At 33.4% G+C, this 15,824-nt stretch overlaps 1 protein-coding gene across 2 annotated transcripts in view; it reads right to left on the bottom strand.

The window, feature by feature from the left end:
• AKAP12 (A-kinase anchoring protein 12) overlaps positions 1-15,824 on the bottom strand; it is a 120,546-nt gene that overhangs the window by 30,573 nt on the left and 74,149 nt on the right. The window contains exon 1 of one of the 2 annotated variants that reach the window (XM_051997939.1): positions 4,111-4,328. The exons of the other annotated variant lie outside the window; for it this stretch is intronic. Within the exon in view, the coding sequence (XP_051853899.1) occupies positions 4,111-4,135 (25 nt within the window). The 5' untranslated portion in view covers positions 4,136-4,328. Of the gene's footprint in view, positions 1-4,110; positions 4,329-15,824 lie in introns of those variants that run through there. 2 annotated transcript variants of the gene reach the window in all.

The raw sequence follows: 15,824 nt of genomic DNA, 5'->3' as shown, positions 1-15,824 counted from the left end.
CATATGAGGTAGGCTGGAGTTCAAGTGGTCTGATTTTAGCCAAATATAATGTTAAAAGGAATGTGAGGGGTCAACATTATTTTTAAATTAGTGAAATGTGTGTAATAGTTTTATTATGAAAAAAGGCATATTATCGAAACATCCATCATTTCAGAAGATTAAGATCCATTTCTTTGATTTGACCTTTACTTTTGATAAGTAGAGGCTAAACTAACTTTCTGATGAGCGGGGGTGGGCTGTAATAGCTTGTCCTGTAATAGTTAATTCTAAAGCACTTCATGGGCTTGCAGTCAACCATGTCGACATCTGGAGCTGGTTGACTATTTCCCCAAAGATTTGTAACACAGCTCTGGAATTTTTCCAAGAATTCTCCACATTCTAAATCCATCCGTTATGTCCTACACACCCAACTCCCCATGTTCCAAAACCTAGTGACCATAAAAAAACTCCATTTTTTAAACCTCAAAGGAAAGTAGTAATCATCTCCAACATATCTGGGTTTTGTTCTATGTCATATTCTTCTGCTTAATGATCCATTAATGAGTCAGGCCTATTAGCAATGTATTGAGGCTGAAACTCCCATCAATTTAGGATTCCCCAAACTAATATTTGCAAGCAAACAAAAAAATAATTCCATAAAGATGGCATGTTAAATGTTTTCAGAAGATGATCTCTAAATGATTTTTTCAGACCAAATCATATCTTAATTTGATTCTGGAAGGGGAATCAGAGATAACTAATAGACAAAGTTTATCTTGGTTATTAGTTCATTTTAACTACTAAAACTTCTTAAAGTGATCTAGACATTATAGATGAAATACCTTAGTTTTTTTTTCTTGACATTCTACAAATTGATATCCCCCTAGCATATGCATTAGGTCACAGAGCCTCAATCTGGTATCCATGAAATTATTTATTTAAAAATTTAAAAATTAACTGTAGTTATTCAAGTACAAACTATAATTAGTTTCCTATATAATTATATATATATTTCATTTTATGCATATAAGTTCATCCACAAGCTTCATCACTCTCCCAAAAGGATCCATGACCCAAAAAGAGAAAAAAATTGAAGAATTCCTGTTTGAGGATTTTGACAATTAGTTCTTTTACTTTCTAATGTATTCGAAGTGCCATTTTTGAACATGATACTGTTTATATACAAAGACCAAAAATGACTCTTCAAAACAGCTTACATTTTACTGAGGGGGGAAAAAACATGTCTAAGGTAACTTGGAAAGAGAACATCAACAGTTAACTGCAGGTAAGTGGATGAGAGTGAAAGATTTTTAGGGAATGAGTAACACCAATCTTGGAAGAAAAGGGATGGGAATATATATACTCACATAATATGTGTATATACATGTAGATACATATATATACATACACACACACCTTACTACACATAGTTACTGTATATACTTAAATATACATATAGTAACTATATATAAACATATGTTTAATGTTCCCTAATGATTCACAACTTAAATGCATTTATCTCTACCTTTACTTTTTGTCTATACATCAATAAAATCATCAACTATGTGATCGTTGACGCTAGTGAAATTTGGGGATCATCTGAAAAGAAGAAACAAAAGTATTCAGGAAATTCAGGTTATCCTGACTCCTCTACCTCCTTCAGCAATTTCAAGTAGTTTCTCTTCTTAGACCTTTAAAAGATTTATTTTATTAAATGCATTCTCCGTACACATAACACAGAATGTGAACCTTCACCATGTTTAATTTTAGTCCTCTTAAGGAGATTTTTCTTTCGAGTATAGCATTGCTGTATACCATGTTATCTAATATATATATATATATATATATATATATATATATATATAAAAAATAAATATTTGGGATACAAATCACTCAACAAGCATTTATTAATCTTACTGTATGCCAGGAGCCCTGCCAAAGTATAGGGAACACCAACAGAGAACAAAAATAGTCCTCATGCTAAACAGACTGTTAATTAATAAAATAAATATAGAGAAGGAAGGTATTAGCAATTGGAAGGAGGGGAAGTAATCTGAAGAGAAAGTATTGAAGGTGCTGCCTAAGTATAGTGAATCTTGAGGATGAAGGTGAGGAGAAAATGCATTACAGATCTGGGGAATGAGCAGTGCCAAGAAAGAGAGAGGAGAAGGGAGATGAAGGAAATTTAAGAATGCTGGACTTTAATGTCTATAAAATGCCCTTAAAATATAGTTTACAATAAAAATGAAGTCATCTTTAAGAATATGAAATTTGAATGTAACAATTCTAGCCATTTTTATATTGTTCTAAAAATGAAATAGAATGAATTCTTTGTCAAATTTTAAAAAATAAACAATTTTAGACAAATACTGTATAGCAAGATGCAACTGTCAGCTTTAAATACTTATGTGCCTCACCAAGTGTTAACTTTTCAAAAACAAATAATTTCAAAAATATTTGTGATATTCACTTTTAAATAAGAATGTTTTCCTTGTCAAGATAAAACCCCTCATTATTTCATCTGATTACATATTCTCTTTTAGCTTTATTTGTGTAGCCCAAGTTTCTATGCCATTTTATTCATTCCCTGTGTTACTTTATATATTCACTCTGGAAAATAAGTGCCCCCTTCCCACAGTAAAATTATACTACAATTCAAAAAGCATTTAATCTAATTTTCTGATGAGCTTTTTAAAAAAAACTTAAATGTCCCTTTTACTATCTATCCCATTATGTCATTTGTCATTTAATTACTTCCCCCTCCCTTCCTCCCTCGCAAGAAAACTAAAAGGATAAAGAGCCACAGCAAGTGATAAGTTAAGTAACTATTTTTATTGAAAACCTAGTCACAAACAAACCAGCCAAGTAGACGGCTAGGCATGAAACCCTGCCCCCCATCTGCCAGCTGTTATACACCACATGCCATCCCTTGAAGGCAGGATTGGAGTTTGATAGATTTCTCCTACAGTTTAGAAATATGATGGAAGGAGGGGGAAAAAGTGTGAACAGAAAAAGCTTGAAGTGATTTTTCTATGATTTCTGGCAGACTTGTACAATCTTGCATGAGAGTCAAAACAAGCAAAGACATTACAATCTCTAGTATATTGAGTTTTTTTTTTTTGGGGGGGGGCATTCCATTAAAACAATGAAAAATTAAAATTTAAAAAAAGATGGTTTGCAAAAACAAGTTCCTACAGATTAGTTTTTATGAAGGAAAAATATTCCGTTTAATATAACATGTTCAAAGTATAGGTTTTTCCTATGTATGTATGTGATTTATACAAATATGCTTATGCTTTAAAAAATACCACATGGAAAAACTACAAGTAAAAATGCAGCTATTAGCAATGAAATGGAAAGAATCTGTAGAGATTTTGAGGCAATTAAAAATTGTCTTTAAACAGTTGGGGAAGGATTTTTATTCTTTAATTTACAAGATTTAGACAAGGTCTCTACATTCATTCCAGAAACCAAGAATTAAACTACAAATCAAGTGTTTTCTAACACATGTTTAATGAGAAAATATTATTATATGCATACTGCCAGTTTTCTAGAAAGCAAAACTCAGGAATATACTGACATACTAAGTGTCATTAGAATTGCAATATTAGAGAAGACTAACTTTTGCATCATAAATATCAGAAAAACTTAACTTTGATAAATTACATTATTTGGCACATTGAAAACCAAGTTTTATATTGCCTCTAACTTCTCAAAAATAAGTGTCTTGCTAATTACATTCTATTTTGAGAATCCTTAAAAACAATGGCAACAAAAGCTCTTTCCATCATAAATTTATTAATACATGGTGAACCAAACACCAAATTTTGCTTTTTAAAAAAGCTTCTCTTTTACTGTAAAGGTAATATAGAATATTAAAGACATAATTTTAGTATAAATTACGCACTTGAAGGAGGGTATCTCTTGTATTCAAAATATTCTTTGTCCATCTATCTCCCCCCAAAAATGAACACTTACATAAAATCATCAGAACTCATTGAGAATACTCTAGCATACTGCCCCACCCCAAACATGAGTATGACCAGCATGGTCAACATAATAAAATTTGACATGCAAATATAATCAAACTCAATTTGCAGTCCCCAAACACTACAAATTCATTCTGCTCACCTGTGATTGTTATGGTCCCTAGCATATTAAATAGCAGGTCTCCAGAAATCCTTGATTCCTTTCTCAGGCGAAGGGGCTTCCTAGTTGCTATTTTATTCTGTGCAGCTTTCTTTTAAGCAGAACTAAGCATGCAACAGCTTCCAGACAAGCCAAGGAGAGCACACGCTGCCTGAACAGATTGACCAATGTTTGCTCACTCCTTCAGTGCCTGATATGAAAAGCAGTCTAGTTACAGGATAGACATCCCGTTGTGGTCTGTCCCTTTTCTGGGCTGGAGAGTTTTAAAGTACCTCTTACTTCACTTGGCAGGATGACCAAGTCAGTCACATGGTTCAGTTAAAGGAAAGCAGCCCTCCCCCCCTTTCCCCTGCCCCAGTTGCCACAAGATCAAGCAGAGAGCAGGAATTGTTTTAAGCATTAGGATGCATAAAAGTTTGTATTCTATCACACTATCAAGATGGTTATTTCATTCCTGACACAGCTTTGTTTTTCTAGTCCCACATCAATTAAAGAGAAGCAACCAGTCCCTAGGATTCATATGTTAGCCTTCATCAAAAATGATTTGCAAGTATCAATAAAAACATTCAGAGATATATGTGAAAACTCTCCAGCCTTTCAGCTTCTTACACATTTTTACATATTCTTACAGATTTCTCGACCACAAAACTAAAAAAGGAAGAATTCCTGTCCCCTTTTCTCCAGGGTATTACCACATTTCTGCTCTTTTCTAGCTCTTGGAAGACCTCCTCTTCATCTTACTTACAAAGAACACTAGATAGAACTGGGAGATCTCTGTTCAACTCCAACACTGCCCAGGTTAAAGAATTTGCCTATGGAAATTACCTCTAAGCACCTCAGTTTCCCTACCTATAAAACTGAAATTATCATTACACTTGTACTACCCATGAATTCAACAGAGTTACAAGGTAAACAATTTGTAACCACTAAAGAGCTAGAGACAATTTGTAACCAGTTATAACATAAAACATTTCAATGTAAGACATGGAACTGGGATAATATTAATAAAGTATTTGGTATCTTGTTCATAGTAGGCAATATAGAAATGTTTCCAATAACGATTCCCAACTAGAAAAGCAGCCTTCTCCAGTGGGTTAGTACAAAGTCCTAGATTAGAGTCAGGAAAACCTGTTTACCATCTGACACCCCTAAATGACAGTTTAGCAAGTCACTAAACTTCTCTGTGCCTCAGTTTCCTTATTTGTGAAATGAAAAAAATAACAGATCTCCAACCCAGGGTTGATTGCTCTTCAATGCTATGACATATTTAAAGTACTGGGCAAATCTTGAAGCGGAATAAAAATACCAATTATAATTAATAAGAAGCATGTGGCAAATTGTTAATGGCAGATAGATTTAAGTCAGCCCTGGTTTCTCTTAAAAACTATCACAGCTGAAATAAAGATCCACAAAATATTAACAGCTGCAGCTGATTTTTTTGAGATTATCTAATCTGATTTCGTGGATTCCGTCAAGTTCTCTTTCAGTTTCTCTGAGTTGATGTAGCAGGGTGGCACAATGGATAGTCAAACCTAGCAAGTAACTTAATCTCTGTACAGTTCCCATCTATTGAATGCAGATAATAAAAATTCCTACCTTGAAGAGTTATTGGAGGATCAAATGAAATAGTAATTTTAAAGAGCTTATCACAATGCCTGGCATAGTGACATATAAATGATAGCTATCATAGCTTATTATAATTGATGATGATGAGGAAAATACAAAATGGAAGTTATGGTTGCAATGCGATAATTCAGAATGGAAAAAGTACATCAGAATACACAAACTAAAATAACAAAAGATTTCATTTGCATAGTTTTAAAGGTACACATTCCTTTCTTCAAGTCAGTTTCTTTAAGTTAAATTCACCTCCTTGCTACTCACCATGGCAATTTTACTCTATACCTAGAGAACTAAATAACCCCAGCCTCGTCTGCTATCCAGGCAAGTTCCTCAAATGCAGTTTTGGGAGTAGGATTATCCAGTTTCTCCCACAGATTTGCAGGCAGTTCACAACCCCTGTAGAAATACTGTTGTATGGATAATATTAATTGTTGTATCAGATTGCTACCTCTAGGGGCAGCAAATCCAACAATTCCTCTGCAACCCAAAGGACTGAAGCAATGACTGCTGAGCTAAAGAAAAGTAGTAATGGATCTTACTTCCATTTCATCCCAAGTTATCATTTTTTTAAAGCATCACTTATTTTAAGAATTTTAAGTGTAAAGTTAGATAGGACAATAGTCATCAGCCTAATGAAAAAAGCTAAAACAGTAAGATAGGCAAAAGATATTAACTCACAAATTCAATTAATAAATATCCTTTCTTTGATCTTTTTTTCTATTAAAAAATCAAGGGGTATGTAATTCATATTCCTTGTAGCTTCTGTATATTTAAGTTTGCAATGTAAAACATTCTTATTTAGTGATGAAGTTTTTTTTTAAGCTTATTATGTAACATTCACAACTTTTGTTATTTCTTTAATTGCATGGATGGAAATAAATTTTGTCTTCCTTAAGGAAAGTCATACTCCTGAAAGTAAAAGAATCAAGATACAGATTTTAACTTAGTTTAAGGCTCTATTTATAAATAATGTTGACTTGCCCAGAAACCCCCAGAATCTGGAGCTCAATTTGAACTCAGATCTTCCCGACTCCAGAGCCACCTAGGGACCTCTGTATCTATACATCAGTATAAACTTTTATCAACTGACTTCTTTGCCATGAGACGCCTAACATATAGTGCTGCTTAATAAAAGGCCACTGACTTTGAAACACTCTAAGAAGAAAAAATAAAAAAAATATTTTTATGCTCTAGGCCAGTATCATGACATCACTAACAAGAAATTTAGTATCTTCAATTCATTCCCTAGTTATGTATTACTAGATATGAACAAAATACAATCCTGTTTCCCCTTCTTTCCCCCAACCCACCATCCCTGCTTCCTTACCCCACCAAAAAATGTGAAAAGCAACCTGTATAAGAAAGCCTGCCTTGGTCACTCTTGCATCTTTACCTTAATGTGACATCTCTTCTTTACTTATATGTTCTATAAATGTTCATTTATTCGCCCAATAAGTATATTTGTTAAATATCAATTATGAGCCAGATACTGTGCTAAGCTCTAGAGTAAATACAAAAGCCTCTTCCCAAAATAAAGTTGAACCTGGATCTCAACTTTACATTCTATATATACAAAGTGTATAAAAGGATGGGGGAGGAGAGAACAAAGTATTAACAACAAAAAGAAATCTGGATAGGCTTCCTGGAAGAGATGGCACTTGAATGGAGTTCTGAAGAGAAAACTAATTCAAGAGAGAGAGTGGATTCTAGCCATACCAGCCAGCTTTTGCAAAAATAGAAAGATGGTATTTGCAGAATAGTTGGAAAATAATCTCAGAGGGGAGGCAGATAGGGACATGGAGAAATGAAAAAACACATTTAAGAAAATGAACTGCAATTGGATTTCTAAGAACTTGAAATCAGAGATTTGTACTTTATACAAGACACAAGAGGGAGTAGCAAGATCTATCAATTAACAAAAATTCATCAAGCAGCTACTCTGAGCCAGGTACTGCTACAGATAAAAACAACAACAAAGAAAACCACCCCAAAAAATCTGAAACAATCCCTGCTCTCAAAGAGCTTACCAAGTATTTTTTCTTTTAGCAATTATGTGGAAAATGGATAGATAAGAAGAGAATTGTGTTTGGGAATCAATTAGAACATGACTGCAATAGTTGAGGAGTAAAAAATGAGGGGAAACAAGGTCTTGAAATAGGATGGTGTTTGTGACAGAAAGGAGATATCCTGGAATAAAACTGACTAGCTTAGGAAATTGAGAAAGAGAGTAAAGAGAAAAAAATGGGGATTTCAAGTCTGTGAAGCTTTTCAAAGCAGACATTTTCTCTAGTGCCTAGCATCAGTGCTTTTTTAAATGCTTGTTGAACTGAATTGGCCATACTTGTATGGACAAAATAACCCCTCGGGGTTTGTGTGTATATGTAGGCGTCTGGTGAGGGGGTGGGGTGGGGTGTATGAAGGAGAAGGTGCATTATCACAAGCAGCTGCAGTGAATTCTACATTTGTATTAAGACAACTGCCAAGTGAAAGGAAAGATTTTCACAAAGGGGAACTAAAAACCAATCAACAAGAAGTAAATAGGGGAGTGGGCAACAACAGTTACTGAGATTTGATTACTTCCAAAATAGAGAGGAGCTACTAATAATATAATTGTGACAACTGATCAATTCCTAGAGTAGCAGTACTGATCAGTCAGCCAGGAAAACCTTTTTTACTAACTTATTTTGTAATTCAGAACTTTTTTGTGTGTGCATATTCTATGTCCACTTTAAAATAGAGCACATTGACGGATGTTAACTTTTATGTGAAGAAGAGGTTTTTTTTTTGTGACAAGAAAGTATTGAAAAGCAAATAAATGCATGCCGATTAGGGAATGTCTAAACAAATTGTGGCTCCTGAATGAAATGTGTTATAATGCCTGCAAAAAACAATGAATATGAAGATGAATCTAGAGAAACAAGGGAGACTTCCATGAGCTGGTGAAAAAAGAAAAACCAAGAAAACAATATACTCAAAGACAAGTATAAATGAAAAGACGACAAAACTAAAAATGAATATTGCAAAATTGACAAATAACAATCTTGGCCCCAAAGAAGAAATCTGAAAGACAAACATTTCCCCAATCCTTTGCAGAGGTGGAATCTTTTGCATAATAATGGAATATAGCATATAAGTCAGATTTCTTTTATATACTGATTGGTTTGTTGTCTTTTTTTCTCTTCATTGTTATAAGGAAAAGGGGAAGGAATAAAGAAGGAAAATCTGGTTAATTTGTAAAACTCCAAAAACACCCCCCAAAAACTATATTTCTTTAAAAAAAAAAGATTTTTAGATTTACAAATAGTGGTATAACTATATTAACCTTTTAACACAGATTAATATCATACATAAATGCAAAGAGGGAAAACCAGATTAACTTGCAAGAACAGTATTTGCTAGCCATTCTCATCAATCAACATGATAAATGATACTACAAAAGCTAACCAGCTTGCATAAATCTTTACCCAGGTGATTTGGAATTTTCTTCTAAAGACAACATTTTTCACAGTTCTTAAAGTGAGCTCTCCATAGATGTGTGGTATTCAAAGTGCCATGATAATTAAAATTTTAAAACCCGAATGAAAGTTACTTTCTTGCTTCTCCACACCGGCTCTCCACCCCCAACCCTGCAATGATTAAAGTTGTTAGATCCAGGTGTGTCTAATAAATCAAATACATTAAGCCTAAGAGGTATGGTTTATTTTCTTATAGTACATACAGATGTATTATCCCTTAATGAAGCATCTATCTACGTATGTATACTGCTATATACTTAGTGTAATAATACCTACATGTTATGGCATTTAGAAAACCTATTGGGCATAAAAGCGTTTTAAGAAACCCTTACTACTGAATTTGAATTGTAAACCAAACAAATCTCCAGAAAGTCTACCTACAACTGGTCTTAAAAGCAGAATATGTTTCTTAAATATGGTAGCAAGAAATCAGTAGAGGAGATTATCTACTCTTAAAATGTTCACAATCCAGTTTATCTGATATTGTAAGCATTCCTAAAGGGGGAAAAAACAATTATCTTGAATTGAATAACATTCTTTAGACAAATTTTTTTTTAATTATGTGACTTTCTGGCTTCTCTTTTTTCCTTAAATCTAAATTAAAATCCCTGTAGGTATTCCAAAACCTCTGAATTGTAATGCCTTCCTCTCTATTGTTTCCTATTTGTGTGTGTGTAATGTTTACATATATAAATATTCTTGATCCATATTTACTTGTTATCTTCCTGGCTAGACTGTAAGCTCCTTGAGGGATGAGATTGTCTTAGTTCAAAGCCTAGCATATAGTAGATGCCTAATAAATGTAATGTTGACTGACAGATTATGATTTTAAGAATATGGGTATTGCCTCCAATGGGGCAGATTACAAAATGATCCTGCCCCATGCCTTATAAGGCTATCCATTCCTCTTTCTCTTCAGCTTACCTTCTATAATACCTTCCTTTGATACTGTTCTTTACACTCTTTTCTCCTGAATAATACATTTCACTGCCAACCTGGCTTCTATATTGCAATGTGGGGGACCCACAAGGCAAGTTCACTTGAGACCATACAGTTTCATGACTCATGGACATATATTACATCACAAGAAGACTATTAGCCTTCATTTCAATAAGAAGCTTCTTGTCATTAAAAAGACTTCTGTGAACTGGAAATTGAATGGATGCCCATCAATTGGAGAATGGCTGGGTAAATTGTGGTATATGAACGTTATGGAATAGTATTGTTCTGTAAGAAATGACCAGCAGGATGAATACAGAGAGGACTGGCGAGACTTACATGAACTGATGCTGAGTGAAACGAGCAGAACCAGGAGATCATTATATACTTCAACAACGATATTGTATGAGGATGTATTCTGATGGAAGTGGATTTCTTTGACAAAGAGACCTAACTCAGTTTCGATTGATAAATGATAGACAGAAGCAGCTACACCCAAAGAAAGAACACTGGGAAATGAATGTGAACTATTTGCATTTTTGTTTTTCTTCCCGGGTTATTTTTACCTTCTGAATCCAATTCTCCCTGTGCAACAAGAGAACTGTTCGGTTCTGCAAACATATATTGTATCTAGGATATACTGCAACATATCTAACATATATAGGACTGCTTGCCATCTAGGGGAGGGGGTGGAGGGAAGAGGGGAAAAATTGGAACAGAAGCGAGTGCAAGGGATAATGTTGTAAAAAAATTACCCTGGCATGGATTCTGTCAATATAAAGTTATTATAAAATAAAATAAAATAAAATAAGACTTCTGTGATTTCCCAAATGTATCATTTTCTTCTTCTGCTCAATTCTGGGTCCAAAATACTGTTTATTTACAATGTTTCTCCAAGATGTATATAATGATGGATGAATACTATAAATAATCAATTCAACTATAAAATATCCTAAAAAAAACTATTTGTTTTGTTTTGTTTTTTAAGAAAACTCTGTAATAGTTTTCAGGGCTTTACATAATCATGAAAAAACATAACAATTTGTTCTCTTTATTTTATCTCTTTCTTACTAATGGTCAAAGAAGTATTAAACATTTTTTAAGTTTCAAGAATCTTTTATAATATTATATAACTGGCATATTCTTGTGAGATATCTTCCTAGAGGAAGACTTTAAACCAATGTTTTGCTTTACCAAAGGGTTTTAATTTAAAATAATCAACAAATAAAGAAGCATAGCATAAATTTGAATTTTACATTTTTAAGTAAATTGTATAATGGTTAAGAATAAATATTATAATTTGCATAAAGATTGATGGTTTACTTCTATTTCCTTCAAGGATGCCTTCAATATACATGTAGATTGCCATAAAATTTTAAGCAAGATAAACAAGATGCTCTTTTTTTGGGGGGGAGGATGAGGGAGGGAGAATTGAGATCAATAGATAACATCTTTTAAGTGTTATATCTTATAATGTTAGGGAAAATAACTCCGTATATACTTGGTATTTATTTAACTCTTTGTCTCCATTTAATTATATTAGCTACCACACTACTTAGCACCCTTTCCCATATTATATTTTTATGCCTTCTGGGCCAGGCTTTATAGATATCTTTTTTACAATACCACCAAAGTGTAATTAGTTAAAATTTTCATGAATAAAACTTTTTAGTGATTTAAATAAAGCTTTTAGGTCATGACTTTTAAGCAAAAACTAAGACATCATGTAATGACAGCATATGGAGTCATTCTAATTTGGCATTGAAGGTAGTAAAAGTCTTTGAATACTCTCTTTAAGAAAACTATCATTTCATATGAATAGCAAGTTCAATAGGTCATAGCCTATTGAATCATTGGAATTTATAGCTCTTATCCAAACCACTGCTTATAAAGAAGAATCTGAAGGTCTTCAGTGACTTCTCTAAGGACATATAATTAAAATTATGCCAGAGTCAAAACAGAACCCATATTTCCTAAATTATGGACCCATGATACATCAACTGTAATGTTCTGGTTTACTAAAATCCCATTTAGGAAAAAAAAGAAGTAATTTTCTAAGGGCTTTTTTTTTTTTTTTTTTGGGTTGGAAGAAAAATAAAGATATTAATGCTGGATTATATTCTGATGAATTAAAAAAAAAAAAAAGACATGACCCTTATAAGCAAAGGTAGCCTATTACTTCTTGGAAGATAAAACTAACTTTTCTAAAGATCAAAGCAATCAATATATATACTCTAGTTATTTTGCATGACATAAGTGACATCATAGCATGTATACTAAAAATACTGTAGGAGGATAGGTAGAAATGAATTAAAATTGTTTCCAAGAAATGTCCATTATTTTTATCAAGAGTTCAAGGTCCATTTTCCAGCCAATTTTCAAAACATTATAAAACAGACTACAGCCTGAGAATGTGCCATGCAACAAAAGAATGGTGATCTGTATTTTAAAAGATCAAATATACACATAAAAAGAGGGGACCTGGGGAGAAGAACTTAGCACTCACATTCTCCTCTTACTCTCCTCCTTTCTGCGACTCCCCTTATCCAAATACCAATCAAAATTGACATCAGTACTAGGATCCTTTCTTTTGTTATATTAAGGTCAGTATCTGATTTCATGTTTCCTAGCAATGCCTAATAAGATTCTATGAAAACTCCAAATACTGAAAAGTATCTAGTTTGTTTTTTTTAACCTAATACAAAATTTTAAAAAAAAGTTTATCAGGAAAGTGAATTTACCACTTTGTTATTTGAAACAAATTCAAGGATATAATCATCAAGAAGATAATGAACTGCTTCTCTTCTCAAAATAAATGATTATGCAAATAATTTGCTTGAAAAACTAAGTGATAAACTTTCATTCACTCAAACATTTATTAACAACTACTAAGTGCTGAGAGCCATACAAGGGAGTAGCTCTGAGTACAACTGAGGTGATAAATGTTCATAGTATAGGCCCCAACTGTAATCTCCCATTTGGTACACAAAATGACCATATATATACTGAAATATGGTTGAACTCTTGGTCATTTATATTTTACCAAGTAAAGCTACTAGGCTGACAGTCGCAGGGGTCCGCAAACTTTTTAAATAGGGGGCCAGTTCACTGTCCCTCAGACTGTTAGAGGGCCGGACTATAGTAAAAACAAAAACTTTGTTTTGTGGGCCTTTAAATAAAGAAACTTCATAGCCCTGGATGAGGGGGATAATCGTCCTCAGTACCGCATCTGGCCCTCGAGCCATAGTTTGAGGCCCCCTGCCTAGAGCCTAGACTAAGATCTAGAGTTAGGAAGATCTGAGTTCAAATTTAGCTCCAGATACTGCCATGTGACTGTGGGTAAATCATTTAAATCTATTTGCCTCAGTTTCCCCATCTGAAGAAGGAAATGACAAAACACTCCATTATCTTTGCCAACAAAACTGAAAAGGAGGTCATACAAGAGTCAGACTGACTGAGCTGAAAAAAAGACTGAACAGTAAGTAAAGACATCTCAAAGAAAGAAAAATTCTGAGTACTTGGAAAGCAAAAACTCAAAGACTCAAGCCATAATGCCCAAAATTCAAAGTTAGAGAACTGCTCTTAGGTAAGGAGCACACTCTCTGAAGGGTAACATGATCCAGAACAGATTCTTGTGATTATTTGGCAATAGTCCTTTGAATTTTTCAAGTCCCAAATGAGCCATACCCTAGGAGTTGGTGAGCGCAAAGTAAAAAGTTCGAACAGTTAAAAAACTGAGATCTGAGCATTGTCTCCAAGAGAGAATAATGTCTGAAAAACTACAACGAATAAACTAAGCTTGACATCAAAACAATATGAAGATCTTTATCACTGTAATAAAAAATATAATTTAAAGAATTCCTACATATAAATACAAGCAGAATATGTACATTTCTACTTATGGAAGTATAAACTTATCATGCTTCCCTTTAGCATTGAAATTACTATATGATGGTTAGGTCCAAAGGACATGTATTCTTATGTGTGGGAATGGGGGGGTAGAACCAGGGAACTATAACAATTTATACTATAACAACAATGACATAAAAACAAATAATTTTTTAAAGACTTGGAAACTCTGATCAATACTGTGACCAACCACAAATTCCATGGGAACATGCTACCCACTCCTTGGATAAAGATATATACTTTATTTTGGGGAAGGGACATGGCCAATTTGGGAATTTCATTTGCTTGATTATGAATTTTTGTAAAAAGGTTTATTTCTCACTTTGTCATTACATTGTTTTGTATAGTTTTGTTTTGTTTTTTTTAACTGCTGTGATATCTCATGTTTCTCCCAGCCTCAGAAACCTCATTATGACAAGTAGTAAATATTTTTAGGAGGAAATGTCAGCACAACTGAACATTGAGAAAATCTGAAAACCTGTTCAGTGTCTAACACTTGTGGGTGTTCCATCTCTCCAAAGGAGAGTGTCTTCTCATGTCTCTTTCTTTGTTTTTTATTCTTAAAACTTAAAAAAGCTTAAGTTAAAAACTTAAAACTTAAAAGCCTCTCCCCCGTTTTTTTTTTAGTAACATCTTAGATTAAACTTCTTAAATGTATGGAATTATCTCTTACAGAACAAGTACTAACTCCTTTTTTCTCTTGAAATAAATCTTAAGCTCATTAAATATGGTGCCAAGGTTGAATATTTTTAAAAATTATGCCATATTCAAGGAAATCTCCTCTTCCATTTTCCTTGAATCTGTTCTCCATCTTCACCCCTGAATTTTTAAAAAGTTAACCTAAACAATACTAATCATATAAAAGGAAACTAAAAATGAAATTCTCTATTTTAGAGTTTTTATGAAACTTTGAAGTATCCTTTTATATTTGGTAGGAATAGGCTGTCAATAAAAAGTTATTTTTTTTAAAAAAAAAGAGGAATAGGGATGGATTCTTGAAAAAACATACTGTCAAATTAAGTAAGAGAAGATAAGAAGGAAAGAAAAAACATTTATCATGTGCAAGGAATTGTACAAAATATCTTCTAAATGTTGCCTGAACTGAACCTTACTACAACTCTGTAAAGTAGGTATATTATTATTATCCCCATTTTTATACATTGAGGTTAATAGCTGTTAAGTGACTTTGGCAAGTCACACAACTCATAAATGTTTTAAGCAAAATTAGATCTCAGGTCTTCTTGATTCTAGTCTATCCACTAAGCCATCTCGTTCCTAGAAGGAACTCCCTCCTCCCTATTTGCTATTTAAATTCCATTATGAGAGAGAAATTTATTGAGGAAAGCTCCAAGGAGGACAAGGAGGGAGGAAGGTAACTGTAATTACAGAAAGAAGCTCACAGTAACCATGCATCAATAATCTAGCCACAGACCTTCCCAAAATTATCCCATCCTAAAGTGAAAGCCCGAGTCAAATTGGCTTAATTTAAAGAATTACTTTCCAAGTTGCCTCCAGGCTTTGGTTTATACCTCACACCACCTTTTCCTTTCCTTTTCCAATCTAAATTATTGCCATTCCCCAAAACCAGATTCAAATACAACTTTTTCCAGTTCTTAAAATGGAAGAGCTTTCTCCCTTCTCTGAATTACAATGACAGTTTTAAGCAAGGTCTCTTTGACAGCTAATCATGTACTTCTTAAAATTTCTAAA

The sequence above is a fragment of the Antechinus flavipes genome, chromosome 4 (assembly GCF_016432865.1).
Source record: "Antechinus flavipes isolate AdamAnt ecotype Samford, QLD, Australia chromosome 4, AdamAnt_v2, whole genome shotgun sequence".
Lineage (NCBI taxonomy): Eukaryota > Metazoa > Chordata > Mammalia > Dasyuromorphia > Dasyuridae > Antechinus > Antechinus flavipes.
Note: the sequence above shows the minus strand (reverse complement) of the source record. Positions and strands in the feature narration are given on the sequence as shown.